Source organism: Gossypium arboreum, chromosome 4 (genome assembly GCF_025698485.1).
Source record: "Gossypium arboreum isolate Shixiya-1 chromosome 4, ASM2569848v2, whole genome shotgun sequence".
Classification (NCBI taxonomy): domain Eukaryota; kingdom Viridiplantae; phylum Streptophyta; class Magnoliopsida; order Malvales; family Malvaceae; genus Gossypium; species Gossypium arboreum.
The window spans coordinates 101,467,943-101,483,146 of NC_069073.1; the positions used below are offsets into that span (position 1 = coordinate 101,467,943).

A 15,204-nucleotide genomic window follows, 5' to 3' on the forward strand; every position below is an offset into this window, starting at 1 on the left:
ATTCTCTTTGATTGCAGCTCCCTTAAGTAAGCTTTTGTGTAATGGTCTGCTATTTGTCTGGACTGAGGCACAACAATCGAGCTTTAAGAAGCTCAAGTCTATTCTGACTCAGGCTCCTGTTCTGATATAGCCTGAATTCGGTAAATAGTTTGTGGTATACAGTGATAAGACACACGTCGATTTATGGTGTGTATTGATGCAAGATGGAAAGGTTGTGGGCATGATCTTGAGTTGGTTGCAGTGGTACTATTTGTCTAGTGTGAGGTGTATTATCTATACCGATCACAAGAGCCTTAAGTATTTCCTTACTTAGAAGGAGTTGAATCTTAGACAGCGTCGATGGATTGAGCTACTCAAAAATTATGACTGCACGATTAAGTACCATCCCGGTAAGGCTACTATGGTGGCCGATGCTCTTAGTCATAGAGCGGTGTTCACTCATCTTAGTCTATTCGATGATGGGAGACTGTTAGCTGAGTTACAAGTTAAGCTGACTTGGATTGATCAGATTCGTGTTAAACAAATGAGGGATGAGTCTCTAGGTTTGTAGTTTCGTCAGGTTGAGAGTGCCAGCACTTTAGATTTTAGATTGAATAGTGATAGAGTTTTGTGTTTTCGAAGACAGATTTGTGTGCCGAATGATTCAAATTTGAGGTAGTCAATTTCGAGGGAGGCACATAGTAGCCCTTATGTTATGCATATCGGAGGTAATAAGATGTACCGCGATCTCCATGAGTAGTACTGGTAGCTGGGTTTGAAGCGTGAAGTTATGGATTTTATAGCTCGATGTCTGACAAGGCCAGCAAGTTAAGGATGAGCACCAGTTGACTTCGGGTTTGTTGCATCCAGTTATGATTCCTTTATGGAAATGGGAACATGTGATGATGGACTTCATTAGTAGGTTGCCCTTGACACCCACTAAGGACTCTATTTGGGTCATTGTAGATCAATTGACCAAGTCTGCTCATTTCATTCCGGTTCAAATAGACTATTCTCTGCAGAAGTTATCGATGCTCTACATTTCTGAGATTGTGAGACTACATGAGGTGCCTGTTTTGATCATTTCTGATAGAGATACTCGCTTCACATCCTGGTTCTGGAAGAAATTGCACGAGGCTCTAGGTTTGAGATTAGACTTTAGTACTGTGTTTTATCTTCAGACTGATGGTCAATTTGAGAGATTGATTCAGATACTGAAGGATATGCTTCGGAGTTGTGTGATTGATCTCCGTGGTAGTTGGGAGGATTATCTGCCGCTAGCTGAGTTCACCTATAATAACAACTTTCAGGCAAACATTTAGATGTCACTTTACGAGGCTTTGTATGGTTGTAAGTGTCACACTCTGTTATGTTAGACTGAGTTGGGTGAGCATCGAGTTTTGGGTCCTGACTTGGATTCTGAAATTTAAGACAAAGTTAGATTAATGCGAGACCATCTGAAGGCAACTTCTGATAGATAAAAATCATATGCAGATTTGAAGAGGCGTAATATTAAGTACTCTGTGGGGGATTTTGCCTTTCTTAAGGTTTCACCGTGGAAAAAGGTTCTGAGATTTGGTCTTAAGGACGAGTTGAGCTCTAGGTTTATTGGGCCGTATCAGATTCTGAAGCGTGTGGGACCGGTCGTTTATCAATTAGGGCTACCTCTAGAGTTAAGCCGTATCCACGATGTGTTTCACGTCTCGATGTTGAGGCGGTATTGGTCTGACCCATCTCACGTTGTCTCAGTTGAGGAGATCAAGGTTAGGCCATATTTAACTTTTGAGGAGTAGTTGGTTCAGATTTTGGATCGAGATGTTAAAGGTTTGAAAAGGAAGTTTATTCCTTTAATGAAGGTTCTGTGGCAGAATCATAGTATTGAGGAGGCCACGTGGGAACCTGAGGACTCGATGCGTCAGCAATATCCTTATCTGTTCTGATCAAGCCAATTTCGGGGTTGAAATTTCTTTTAGAGAGTAAAGCTATAACACCTTGATTAATTTATTTCTGGTTCTATAAAATCTGACACAAATGTGTATCTACTTCAGTGTTTGAGTGTTCTAGGGGTATGTATGAGGTCTTGGGTTCAAATCTTACCCCTGACAATTTTGTTGTTTTTGGATCTAAGCATTATCTCTGTTCAGTGGGCTTATTACTAATTGCCTATAATTTCATATTTGAATGAGCCTGCTGGTTCGAGTGGTAAGGGTGTTGGTGTGTTGGAGGTCCTATGTTCAAATCATTGCATTAGTGTGGGCGTTTATTTTTGCCCTGTTATCTAATAGAGTTTCAGTTGTGTTGGAATTCTGGGTATGTGGGTTGTTAGTGGGTTAGTGGAGAGAAATTAGGGAAATGCTATGTATCCACCCATTTTTCAGTGAAATCGAAACAATGGTTCTGGGACCACAAATCCGTCCCAAAAATATAATTTAATTTTATTTGACTATATGGCCCGTAATATGGTGGATATGTCGAGTGAAAATTTTGATACAAAAGTTTTATCGATTTAGTACTTAATTATGAGAAGGACTAAATCGTATAAAATGTGAAAGTTGAATTCTAGTAGCTATATGGATCAAATAGGTATGGAATTCAAAATTTAAAGTCCTTATATGGTAATTAGACCATTAAGAAAAGTATGTATATTTTTCTTGGTTACTCATCCATAGTATTCTAGAAAAAGGGCTATGACTAAATTGGAAATAGCAAAATACTTAATTAATTAAAAAGATGATAAAAGAAATCATCTTATTTTATGACATCTTCAACCTAAAACACATGAAAATCCTAGGAGAGAGAAAAGAAACTTTTAAGGCCTAATTGGGTAAGTTATCTTATCCCATTTTTAGTAATTTTGGTATTTTTGAAATCAGGATAGCTTAATCTCTCTATTTGAGGGATTAATTTGAAAATTTATCAAGGTATGAAAAATGGGTCATGGATTTATATGCTTGAAATTAGACATTTATGGTAGAGAATGAAAGATTATTGATAGATAAACAACTTTTACAAAGTGATTTTTGATGAAAACATGTTTTAGGGACTAAAATGAAAAGTTTTAAAATTTCATGAAAAATTCTAAAATTTTATGAACACATGTGCTATAAAATTTTTAATGGGGTTTTGGTTAGGCTTGGAATAGGGAGTAATTTTCATAAGTTTTATTTTCCGTGCCTAAGGACAAAATCAAAATTTATGGAAAAGTTAGGGGAAAAATGGTAATTTTTCCTAGGACGTAAATTGAGTCCATTTAAATATGAAACGTGTGAAATTGATGGTTAAATTCATTTATATAGATCTGGATAACACTAATTCGAGGTTAGATTGAGGAAAAGAAAAAGGTTTCGGATTAGTAGACTTTACGCGAACAAGTGTCGACGTAAGTTTGTGTAACTTAATCCAGCATGTAATTCTGTTAATTGAATGTTGTATTTGTATGTAATGTGAGTTATGTTGATGTGCTTTACTTGTATGCTATGACGTTGAATTTGATACATGCTTGAAATGGTGATAAAAGGGTTAGGTCCCGATTAAATATTGAATTTCGATGATTATATGCACTTTCTCAAAACAAATAGGGTCTTGCATTTGTTGCGAACAGGATTTAGCTCGGACGAGTAATCCCAATAACCTTGCTATAGAAAGGATTTAGCCCGGACGAGTAATCTTGATATAATATCTCTCAAGTATACGTTATGATTAGGGTTTAACCTGGACTGGTAATCCTAATCTAGCTCCTCTGAGCTTACGTTATATAAAGGATTTAGCCTGGACTGGTAATCCTGTTATACGATATGTGGCTTGAGAGAGTGTTTCTTGGTTAAATTCCCTAGTAGGTACCCTTGAACAAGAAATTGACGGATTATTGAATCGTACACTTCGAGTGTATTACTTAAGCCTCCATCGAAATTTGATGATTCAACGGACATATAACCCTAGACATGGCATGAGAATTATGAGATGAAATGATAATGTCTTGAAAGTGTATTGCGTGACGAGCTCATTTATTCTTACTTGATGTATATGGAAACTTTGTGACTAACATGTTTGATTGGATGCATGTGTTTAGGCAATTTAGCCAAATGGATGGGAAACTTGTTATTGTATGCTTAGATTTAATAAACGAGATTGGTAAGTTTAGTTTCTGTTATACGAACTTACTAAACATGTAATGCTTACTCCGTTTATTTTTCCTCTGTTTTATAGTGCTCAGAAGCTCGTGAGGGTTAGAGATCACTGGAGCATCGTCACACTATCAACTAGTCATTTTGGTTATACTTAGTAAAATCATTTTGGTATAATGGCATGTATAGGACAATTTGGCCAATAGTGGCTTGAAATGTTATTTTGTAACCTAGCCATTGGAATGGCTAGTAATGGTTCATTTTGGTATGAATAAATAGAATTATTTTGATATATATATATATATATATATATATATATATATATACACATCTGTTATGTTAAGAATATGTGATCAATGTTATGAATGCCTAAGTTAAACTAAGCTAAGATTTGTAATTATGTATGTTGTAGTGATATGCCTTGTATGCCTTGTGAATGATATAAATTACCCAATTTGAATGCTTGAATTGTTTGGTATTGGATGTGTGTTTCAAGTGCAGGTCTTGGGTGAAATTTTGGGTGAGAAATGAAGCTAGAAATGACTTCATTTTGTCTACACGGGCAGACACACGGGAGTGTGTCTAGACCGTATGTGACACACGTCCTGGTAATATGGGCATATGGTTAGGCTGTGTGTCCCCTGCACCTTAATTTTGAGAAACAGAATGCTCAGAATTAGCCACATAGGTAGAGACGTAGGCATGTGTCTCAGCGTGTGTGCCACGCGGCCTGGAACATGGGTGTGTGACTTGGCAGTATGAAACCTGTACCTAATTTCAAATTGAATTAATTACCCACACGGCCTAGCACTCGGGCGTGTTGCATGGCCGTGTGTGCAAGTCAGAAAGTTACACAAGGTCGAACACAGCCTCCAACACAGGCTTGTCCTAGGGTCACACGAGTGTGTCCCTTGGACCACACGGGTGTGTGAGCCCTGCACCTTGGAAAAATTTTGTAATTTCACTAAAAATTCTTAGAGTTCCCGATTAAGTCCCGACTTAACTCTAATACTCGTATTAGGCCTCGAGGGCCCAATCAAGGGACATTATGAATGATTTCGGTAAATAAATAGTCATTTACATAAGTTATCTGTAAAAGTTTCTACATATTTTTGTACTTCTCCGTAACTCTGTTTCGGTGACAGATGTGGGTTAGGGGTGTTACATGCTAGCAGTTCCTTTTTTCTGTTTTCCCTAAAAATTATTCTCCCTGACATTTTGTTTTCTCTGTTTTCCTCTTTCAACTTTCAGCTTCTTCCTTTTCTGATTCCTATTGAAATTTCCTTTCTAATCGTGTAACGTTGACGTGCCGTCCTCTGTGTTGTTGTGTAGGTAAGGGTTTCCTTATGTTTTTGAGATATTTTTGTTTTATGAGTTAGTCTCTATAGGTGTAATCGCGGAGTTTGATTTTTCTGCGATTATTCTGATGTAGGAGAAGGCTGTGAACAATTAGTATCTCTCTTTTTGCTTGAACAGTGTTAGTGGTGATTCTCGACATCGACAAGTCTTTAGCGTTCTTTCGGGTTTTGGTACTGATTCGTAGATTGATTGCTAATTGGGCAATTGGATGCCTTTTCATAGGTTTGAAGGCCTCAAGAGTGCTTTTGCATCAAAACCGTAATAGACGTGTATTGAAAATGCAGAAAACGGGATTTCAACGAAAGCTGAAAAATAAATCTGTCGACGCCACACGAGCGTATGGTCGTCTGTGTGCTAGGCTGTATTCGAGAACACAGTCGTATTATTGACGAAGGCATAGCCATACGTAACACACGGCCTTGTGGTGGCTTGAGTGTGGCCGTGTGGGCCACACGGGCAAACGCCAATCTGGGCGTGTGGATTTTGGGCCAGGCCGTGTGGGCTACACGGGCGAGGCCAATCTTGGCGTGTGGGCCCATTATACTGAAAATTTTCCCTAGGGCGCACAGGTCATTCCGTTCGACTGTAGGCCTACCGTAGGGTCGGTAAGGGCTAACTAAACCCTAAAACTATGTGATCTGTTAGTCTGAAATACTGTTCTGAGTGTGATTATGTTGTGTATGTCTGATTAATATGCTAGATGCATATCTGATATCTGTATATATATAAACATGTTAAACATGTTTTATTTGTTAATTCTGTATATGTGCACTGTATCTGTTTTGGGGTGGGCTTTGTATTCATATGCGGAGGAAGTGTTCTGTACAGCGATTATCGCCTATTATCTGGTAGTTTGGCTACACTATATCTGATACGTGTTGTAACGACACAATATAGGGTGTAGGGATGGGTGGGTGTATTTAACCCCACATAATGTGTTGGGATGGTCGGAGATAGTGTGTAGAGGATGGAGGTAGGATTCTGATTATTTGATTCTGTTTATCTTATCTAAAATGGGTTTGAGCCCAAATTTGTATCTATATCTGACAGTGCATATGATTCTGTTTGTATTGCATGTCTATTTTTGTTGGGTTACACACTGAGTTTACGTAAACTCACCTTTGTCTATCTGTTTCTGTTCAGGTAATCCACAGACTTAGGCGAATCAGTGTAGCAGAGACTCAGCGGTGACCACTCTTCCATAAAACTAATTAAAGTTAGTAACTTATGGTTTTATTTACTATTTTGGGGTTAAATTTTGAGAGTTTGTAATATTTGGGACTCTCTGAACTGTTTGGATTTTTAACTGTTAGTTTAGGTTGTTTATTTGATTTATTGCATGCCTCGACAAAGCATATTTCTTAAAAACGACGGTTTATACAATAATGGTTTTTCTAAAAACACGACTGCATTTTTAATTATAATGGTCTAAAGGCTTCCGCTTAGATAAGTATTTGGAAAATGAACTATTTAATTGGTGTTTCAAATAATTTTTAAATGCACGCAATTTAGGATATGTTAACGCTTTAATAAGTTGATTCCGTTTTCAAATTACTTTTCTTGTGACATGACCAGATTCGACCATAACGTCTAAACCGAGTTTGGAGTGTTATAATCTGCCCTAATTACAATAGATTCCCTGATACTTTTACCCTATACTATGCTAAAACTAAAGATTTAATCCCTTTATTATGACATAATTTAATCCCTTTATGTTACCCAACAAGGTTGGCCCTAGGGACTGTTTTAAAGTGCAGCCATTTAGGGCCCAAAAAAATTATTTATTCAGCTTTTAATGTGAGAAAAAAATCTTCAAACTAAAATAATTTAATTAAATGCCTAGGGCTTTCAATTCTTAGCCATAAATACTTCATCTTCAATTCCTTGGCTTCAACAAACATCCTCTAATTCCCAAATTCCAACTCCTACCATTAAAGTTAAAAAAGAATATCAAGTATCCCAAAAAAAAAGAATTTCAATTATTCCCAAATTTTAATTTGTTTTTCAAAAGTAGTTTTTAATAAAAATTTGGATCAATCAAATGAAAGTTTTCATAATAGTGTCAATGAGAATGATGAAATTAATGATCCAAATGAGCTTAATGATGTGTCAAATGTAAAATTAATAATCCAAATGAGCTTAATGATGTGTCAGATGTATCCAATATTGAAAATCTTGGTATTAATGAAGAAGAAACAGTTCCTCCTGATACTGGCATTGATGAAGAACAAGCAATTCCTTATTTGAATATTTATGATCCTAGAAATTGGGCTAATCTTGATAACAAATCAAGAGATGTTTTAGTTGAAAATGGGCCTATAAGAGAAATGAATCTTGAGGTCATCTATGTCACAAGAACGATTGAATGGTCAGGCAATTTTCTCAATCAAGAAGGATTTTTTGGAAAATATTGATGTTGATGTTATCATTAATAATTTTGCATCTCAAAATGCTTGTAGAACCCATTTTTATTATGTTTTTTTGTATTTTTGTAGTTGATGACATAGGAGTAGATTGAATAAAAATGTTTTTTTTAAATTTTGTTAAAAAATACATCATTCTCTTAATGTCATAAAATTATTTTAATGAAATTACTAGAATATTATTTTATTTTATTTTATTGTATTGTATTTTATATTTTTTTAAATAGGGCCGATTTATTATTTCGCCTAAAGCCCCAAAAATGTCAAGAACAAGCTCTGTTATACAATCAAGGCCTTGTGCAACATGGAAATTTAAACAACTACGTTGAATGATTAATAAATTTACATGTGATCAAATGCTTATAAAAAATCTAATAAAATTGTAAAAAGTAGGTGATTGAAATTAAGTTAAATAAAAGTAATCAGTGGACTAAAGTAATAATTTTAACAAATGTGTAACTCTGAATTTCATCCTCTACTTTATAAAAATTAAGAATATAATATTTCTACTTTAATTTGTTAAAATTTGATCCTCATCCTTTATGAAATTAAAAATTAGTCTAATTAGATAATATTTTAAACCTTTTGTTAAATTATTGACTTGAAAGATAATAATTCAATAATTCATATATAACGATTTAACAAAATTAACAGTTTAATAATTTATATGTAATAAATTAATAGAAATGAGTGAACTATTTTTAAATTTTGACTAAATATGATTACCAAATTCTAATAAACTATAAGGAAGAAATCCACAACTAAAAATGAGAACATAAGTTTTATTACATGCAATGCACCGTAAGCATGCAACTTTTATCTTTCCTCTAATAAGAACTAAAATATGCGCGCTTGCAATGCTTTGCACAATTGGGTTAAATTTTAAAATATGATAGATATAATTAGAGGTGATCATGGGCCGGGTCGGGCTAGGTCCAAATAAAATTTTAGGTCCGTCTACTAGGCCCGGGCCCGGCCCGGCCCAAAATATGGGCTTAAAATTTTGCCCAAGCCCGGCCTGAAATAAAATTACTAAGCCCGAGCCCGGTCCGGCCCGGCCCATATTAATTTTTTTTCTTATTTCATTAAATAAAAAATTTAAAATATAATAAATCAAATATATTTAAAAACATAAAAATAAATATTAAAACAAATAGAAATAATACTAAAACAATTCTTAAAACAATACACAAATTAACAATATAATAAAAATAGTTATATTAAAAATTTAAAATAATTAAAAATAAAATAAAAATATATATTAATATATAATTCAGGGCGGGCCGGGCTCGGGCCAAAAAACTCTTACTCGAGGCCTGCCCGCTTTTTAAACAGGCCTCGCTTTTTTTGCCCAAGCCCATTTTTCGGCCTATATTTTTACCCAAACCCTCCCATTTTTTAGGCGGGCCTTGGACCGGGCAGGCACTTGACCCATGATCACTCTAGATATAATAGACATAAGCATTTAATTCATAATAAATAAATATAGAGTTAAGGTATTAAATTATTGTGATAAAATTATTAATATTATGGAAGACATGGAAATATAAAAATCATGTCATGAAAAATAAAATAAACACGAAATACATATCTGTGTGTCAAATACTATATAAAATGAATTATTAACAAGTAAATAGTTTACACGAAAAATATAATGAGAACGTGATAGGACAAAATATCTATATTCTTTTACTAAATATAATCACTATCATAATATTATACAAATATGGCATGGACATATAAATTATTTTATATTGAATCACAACAAAAATTATTGTCACACACGATTTTTATTAAAGTCCCGAACTTTAAAAAAGATGGGAAGTAATTGTATAAAATAATAAGTTGACGGGCTCTACTAGAAAATTTGAAAAATTTTGTGGCTAGTTTGTAATTAGTTGAGATAAAATTTTGGTTCAATTAAGTTGGCACTCACTGGTTCCTTAGTGGGAGACAGAATTATTAACGATGGATGATTATTTTGTGTCACATCCCGAAAATCGGGTTAGAAGAATTGAGATTGTGAAATTGTGTCAAGTGTGTTTATCTGGTTTAGTGGATAGGTGTTGTGTTTGTGTGTGTGAGGTTCTAGATTTGAGCTATTCCTTTGAATTTTTTTAAATTTTTAGCTCAATTATTATCCCTAATCTTTTCACTTAAATCTTATTTTCGTTCAACTAATGATAAGAATGAGTTTGTTGGTTCAGTAGTGAAACTTTAAATTACCTTTAGGTCTTCTGTTTGAATCCCCATATGTTTGCAAAGTGGAATTATTTTTCTTTTGAACTCTCTAATAGGTGGTTGGTTAGTCGGATTTAGTAGGATTTAGTGGGATATGGATAGTTGGAATCCCTCCATTTTCCCCATTCAGTTTTCACGTTCTCTTCTTCCCCTTTTATGCTTTTCTTTCTTTTCTTTTTGGAGTTCCCTTCCTTTTTGTTCTTCTTTCCGATGAATTTTTGTTTTGCTGCCATTAAGTATCGAAGGATCAATCTTTTTGACTCTTTATTTCTAGTTCGGGAGCTAAGATTCGTGTAAGTAGTATTACTCTATTTTATGTTATAAAGTTTTAGTTCGTTCTTCAGTAAGTTTTGAGTAATGAATGTTTAATTTCCATTCTTCATTGTGTTAAGTATTTTCATTGTGTTAGACCAGGTGAAGGGTGGAGAATCAAAACCTTCCAGCAGTGTAATCGCTATTTCAATATGGTTCATGTGAAGTAAGTGCGTGTGTGCTTATTTTAGGGATTGTTTCTTTAAGGAAACATGAGTGTTTTGAGTGAGAGTTTGGGATTAAATTGTATTGTAATTAGTTCGTTTAAATGTGGTATGTAGGTTTTGGAGTGTTGTGGTTGTGTAAGCGATCAAATCTTCAATCAGGTGTGTGATCTAACCTGAAAAACTCATTGAAAATTCGGACAACCTGTGAAACAGGGTTGTTTTTCAAAACTTCCCAGTGACACATGGCTGAATGTGTTTTTTCAGCCGTCTCCATACGGCCATACGAAATCTTGCATGTCGTGTGTGGCATACGACCGTGTAAAATCATACAGGTCATGTGAGTAAGCCATGTGAGGCACACGACCATGTGAAATAATGCAAGTCGTGGGTATGCCATGTGAGGCACACAACCGTGTGAAATCATGCAGGCTGTGTGGGGTACACGGTCATGTGAAATCATGCAGATTGTGTGGGTAGACCATGTAGACCACACTGGCTAGCTTTTTGGGCCGTGTGGGCCTTTTGGGCCAATTTTGAGGGCCAATTAGGAGTCGATTAAGGGTTCAGAAATTAGGTTCGTAGGCAAGAAAAGTGTAAGTTTTAGTAAACAAACATGAGTAAGTGTTGGAGGTATGTTAAATAAGATCCAATAAGTATAACAATGTGTTATGATTTGCTATAAGTAGGTACATGAGTTAAGCTTGTGTGTTATACATATTCTACTATCTATTTTGATAAGTTATCTAATTCGACTATGTAATATTTTATGCTATGATCTGTATAAGTTGTGTGTAATGTTATGTTTTCTATATTATTTGTTTATGTATGCATGCCATGCAACCTATATGATATGTATGTATGTTAACGTGACTTTGCATATGCCTTGGGGTGGGTTATGGTATAATGAAGGAAGTGTAATATGGCAATCTTACTGTAATTATGGTAGCTAGACCGTAAATATATATACGACATCTCAGCTACAATCATGTGAGTGACACACCTCCACATATTGGTATGATTGGATGGATAAACTCTTATAGTCCTATTTGGTATGATTGGCTGGTTAGAGATGGTGTGTAGCGGATAAGGGTAGGACATTGTATGGTATGATTTATAACATGCTTTGATATGATAGATATGGTCCAATATATGTTGAGCTTTGTTATGATTTATGATATGTTCTGATATGTAGTGTGATATGAAATTATGAGTTGCTTATTGTAAACGCAAAACCATAGTAAAATTCTTTTTCTAGGTCGGGTCACACACTAGGCTTCTAGCTCACATATTTGTGTATATGTTTCAGGTGAATCTCTTACTTAGGTCCAGACGACGTGCAGCAGCTCAGATTGTTTTCTCGGCTAAGTTTAAGTAAATATGGTGATTTACATTAGCAAATTTATTCTTAGATTTTTGAGACTGTATTTTATTTTTGGGCTGTGTTTTGGTTTTCATTTTGTTTGCCAATTTTTTTGAAAGTTTTAACGTAAAACTGCAAAACCATATGAGCTTATAAACTAGACTTCAATTTTAAAAATTAAAACTCTGAGTTTTTTCGGCAATGAGTTAAGTAAACCATTAAGTTTTTTCTATAAATAAATAGTTTTTAAATAATGTTAGCATTAATCAGAAAAAGATTTGTTCAAAGTTGATATTTTTGAAGCAAACTAATTTGAAATAAATTTTGGCATTTGAAATAAGTGTTTACGAACTTAAGTTTTTCTGAACCTCTATGGGAGTTCTGCAAGTTTTATGTTTTTGAAATGCTCAACTAAGTTTGGTTAAAACAAGAGTTTTTAAACAAACTAATGTAACTCTTCCAATTCGACCATAACATCTAGGTCGGGTTTGGGGTGTTACATTTTAGGCTATGGCGAAAGTGCAATTAAGGGTATATATATGTGTATGAGGAAGGATATTTATGTAAAAATAATTCTACTCAATAAAAATAATTCTACTCAATTCAGTTTATAATCTTCTTCTCATCTGTATCGTCTTTTTCGGTTGCTCCGAAGAAGAGAAACTTAAGAAAAGCTTTGCATGGGGCAATAAATGTCAGACTCGAGCCTAGAAAGTAGACAATCCATTAAGTTGGTATGCTCCTAGGTCTCTCTGTACTTGTGAATTAAAGGAAGAGAGAAGTAAGGATTCTTGAAAAGTTTCTATGTAATAATGGATTCTGGGTTTCTATGGTTTTATTAACTTTGATTTAATTGATATATATGGTTGTCATGCTTAGCTGCCAGGACAAAGGATGCTCGAGCGAGCATTTGTACAAGCTAAGTTGGTGAAGACGAAGGATTTAAGGTGAGTTTTTGTACTATACCTTTGGGTGATTGATGATGTTATGCTAATTGTATGATATGTGTCCGTGTCTGCTCTGAGTTTGTTTGATTCCAATGCTGTATGTGAATATAGTGTATGAGTATACTATGTATGCATAACACTATGTAAGTATGGATATGCTTGCAAGTACAATGACTTTTTTGAAATGCATATTTATTATATGCGAAGTACGGTGGAAGTTAATTTAACAGGATAAATGAATATAGGAGATATTGGAGTAATAGAGGAATGTGAGGATTGTAATAGGTTTCAAGGTGTAACACCCCTTACTCGTGTCCAACATCGGGATAGGATACGAGATATTATTGAACTTTAACATAAGCACTCAGCCAAAACCGGGCCATAAGAAAATTTTGTTCTATTTAAAACTTTTCATTCTTAAGTACAACGTCCCTTAAACGGGCTTATGAGGCCCAAATCATACGTTGAGGTGATTCGGGACTAAACCGAAGACTTTGGAAACATTTGGGGACTTAGAAAATTTTCATCATGAAATAGGGCCACATGCCCATGTGGAATAGCAACACACCCGTGCCCCAAACCCGTGTGAATTTAATTCCAAATTCGAACCTACAAGGGTTTTCACACGGCCGAGCACATACCCGTGTCTACAGCCCGTGTCCCTTACACTGCCATGACACGCCCGTGTTGCATCCCGTGTGTAAAAACCTTGACATTTTGTTTCTGAGATCATCAACTCTTAAGGGTCACAAGGCCAAGGCACACGCTCATGTGCTAGGTCGTGCCCTTCACATGGCTGAGACACACGGCTATGTCTCTGCCCGTGTGTTTACTACCATGCATTCTGACTTGTAAAATTGAAGTGCAGGGGACACACGACAGGACTCCACGCTCGTGGGGCAGACCGTGTGTCACACACGGTCTAGACACATGCCTGTGTGTCTACCCGTGTGGACAAAAATAAGGCTATTTACCAAGCCTCTTTGCCACCCTTACTTGCACTAACTTACACAAGACCAACCAAACCAATACAAGCATAACATATATATCCAAATCAGCCACAATAATTGGAACTTTGCATCAAATGCATCTAATAATAATTAATATTAGCCAACATTAATGGCCTATACAAAATGTTATCATATCCATCATAAGAGCCAACACTTGTGGCTAATCGAACAAGACACTAAACTAAAGATTCGAGTCCCTATACATGCCAAAATTACAACATTTAAATTGGCTATACCAAAAGCTTCAAGTGATAGTGTGATCAATGCCTCTAACGTCCCTTTATCCCCAGTACGAGCTTGACAACACAATAAGAAAATAGAAAGGAATAGAGTAAGCATAAAGCTTAGTAAGTACATATATGCAAATAGTGTATAAGTTGGAACTTATTCGTCAGATGATAATTTATTAAACTTGAATGATGTATATCATTTAGACCTCTCTATCTTACTTTTCACTTCATTTACACATACTTGCTACATCTCGTCACATAATAAGGCCTTATTCATAAGTTTAGTACACATACCTGTAATCACCCGTAAAATAACTCAAGTTCATTCTCTCTAACAACATACCTCATTGGAATTATCACCAAATCACTTTTCGAGTTACCCGTTGAACACTAGGAATACTAATGGATACATGGGAAGTTCAAACCTAAGTGCCATATAAGTAGCCAGAGCTACCTCATACTATGTAATGCTCACATTTTGAGATACTCACGGACCTTTTTACCAAGTCAGTACCCGGACCCCATAGCACTATCATGTAACGCCTGCTCATTAAGCTACTCATAGGTCTGTACACAGAGTCAGTACTCAGACCCATATAGCATTAACATGAAATGCTCGCTTAGCGAGTTACTCATGGGTTTAGTCACGAAGCCATTACTGGGAGCCACATTACATATAAAATTCATCTCATGAACTCATACACAACTCATGAGTTCAGACCACATAGTTTCTCATGACCTACTTTGTGTATCCTATACTATTCCTGAGGTTCAACGGGATTTCAAATCTAACCCATTGTCATCGCACTTGCTCATAATGTAGGTTACTATTATATCACATTATTTATACTTTCATGGCAACAAATAAGATTATAATACATGATAACAATAAAACATTTAAATATATATAAACATTTAAATATATATATTATCAACACATTTAAAAGTAAGCTACAATGACACATTATTTACATATGTACTTACATCGGTACAAAATGATGGGAACGAGCTTAATCCTCGCAAACTTTGTTATTTCCCCGATCAAGACCCGG

At 35.2% G+C, this 15,204-nt stretch overlaps 1 protein-coding gene across 1 annotated transcript; it reads left to right on the plus strand.

Annotated features, from left to right (window-relative positions):
* Positions 1–400: 400 nt before the first annotated feature.
* LOC108458798 (uncharacterized) lies at positions 401–1,919 on the plus strand. The gene is made up of 4 exons (XM_017758195.1): positions 401–542; positions 799–1,122; positions 1,474–1,742; positions 1,836–1,919. Exons 1-4 carry the CDS (start codon positions 401–403, stop codon positions 1,917–1,919), a joined length of 819 nt encoding a protein of 272 aa, XP_017613684.1.
* The last annotated feature ends 13,285 nt before the right edge of the window (positions 1,920–15,204 follow it).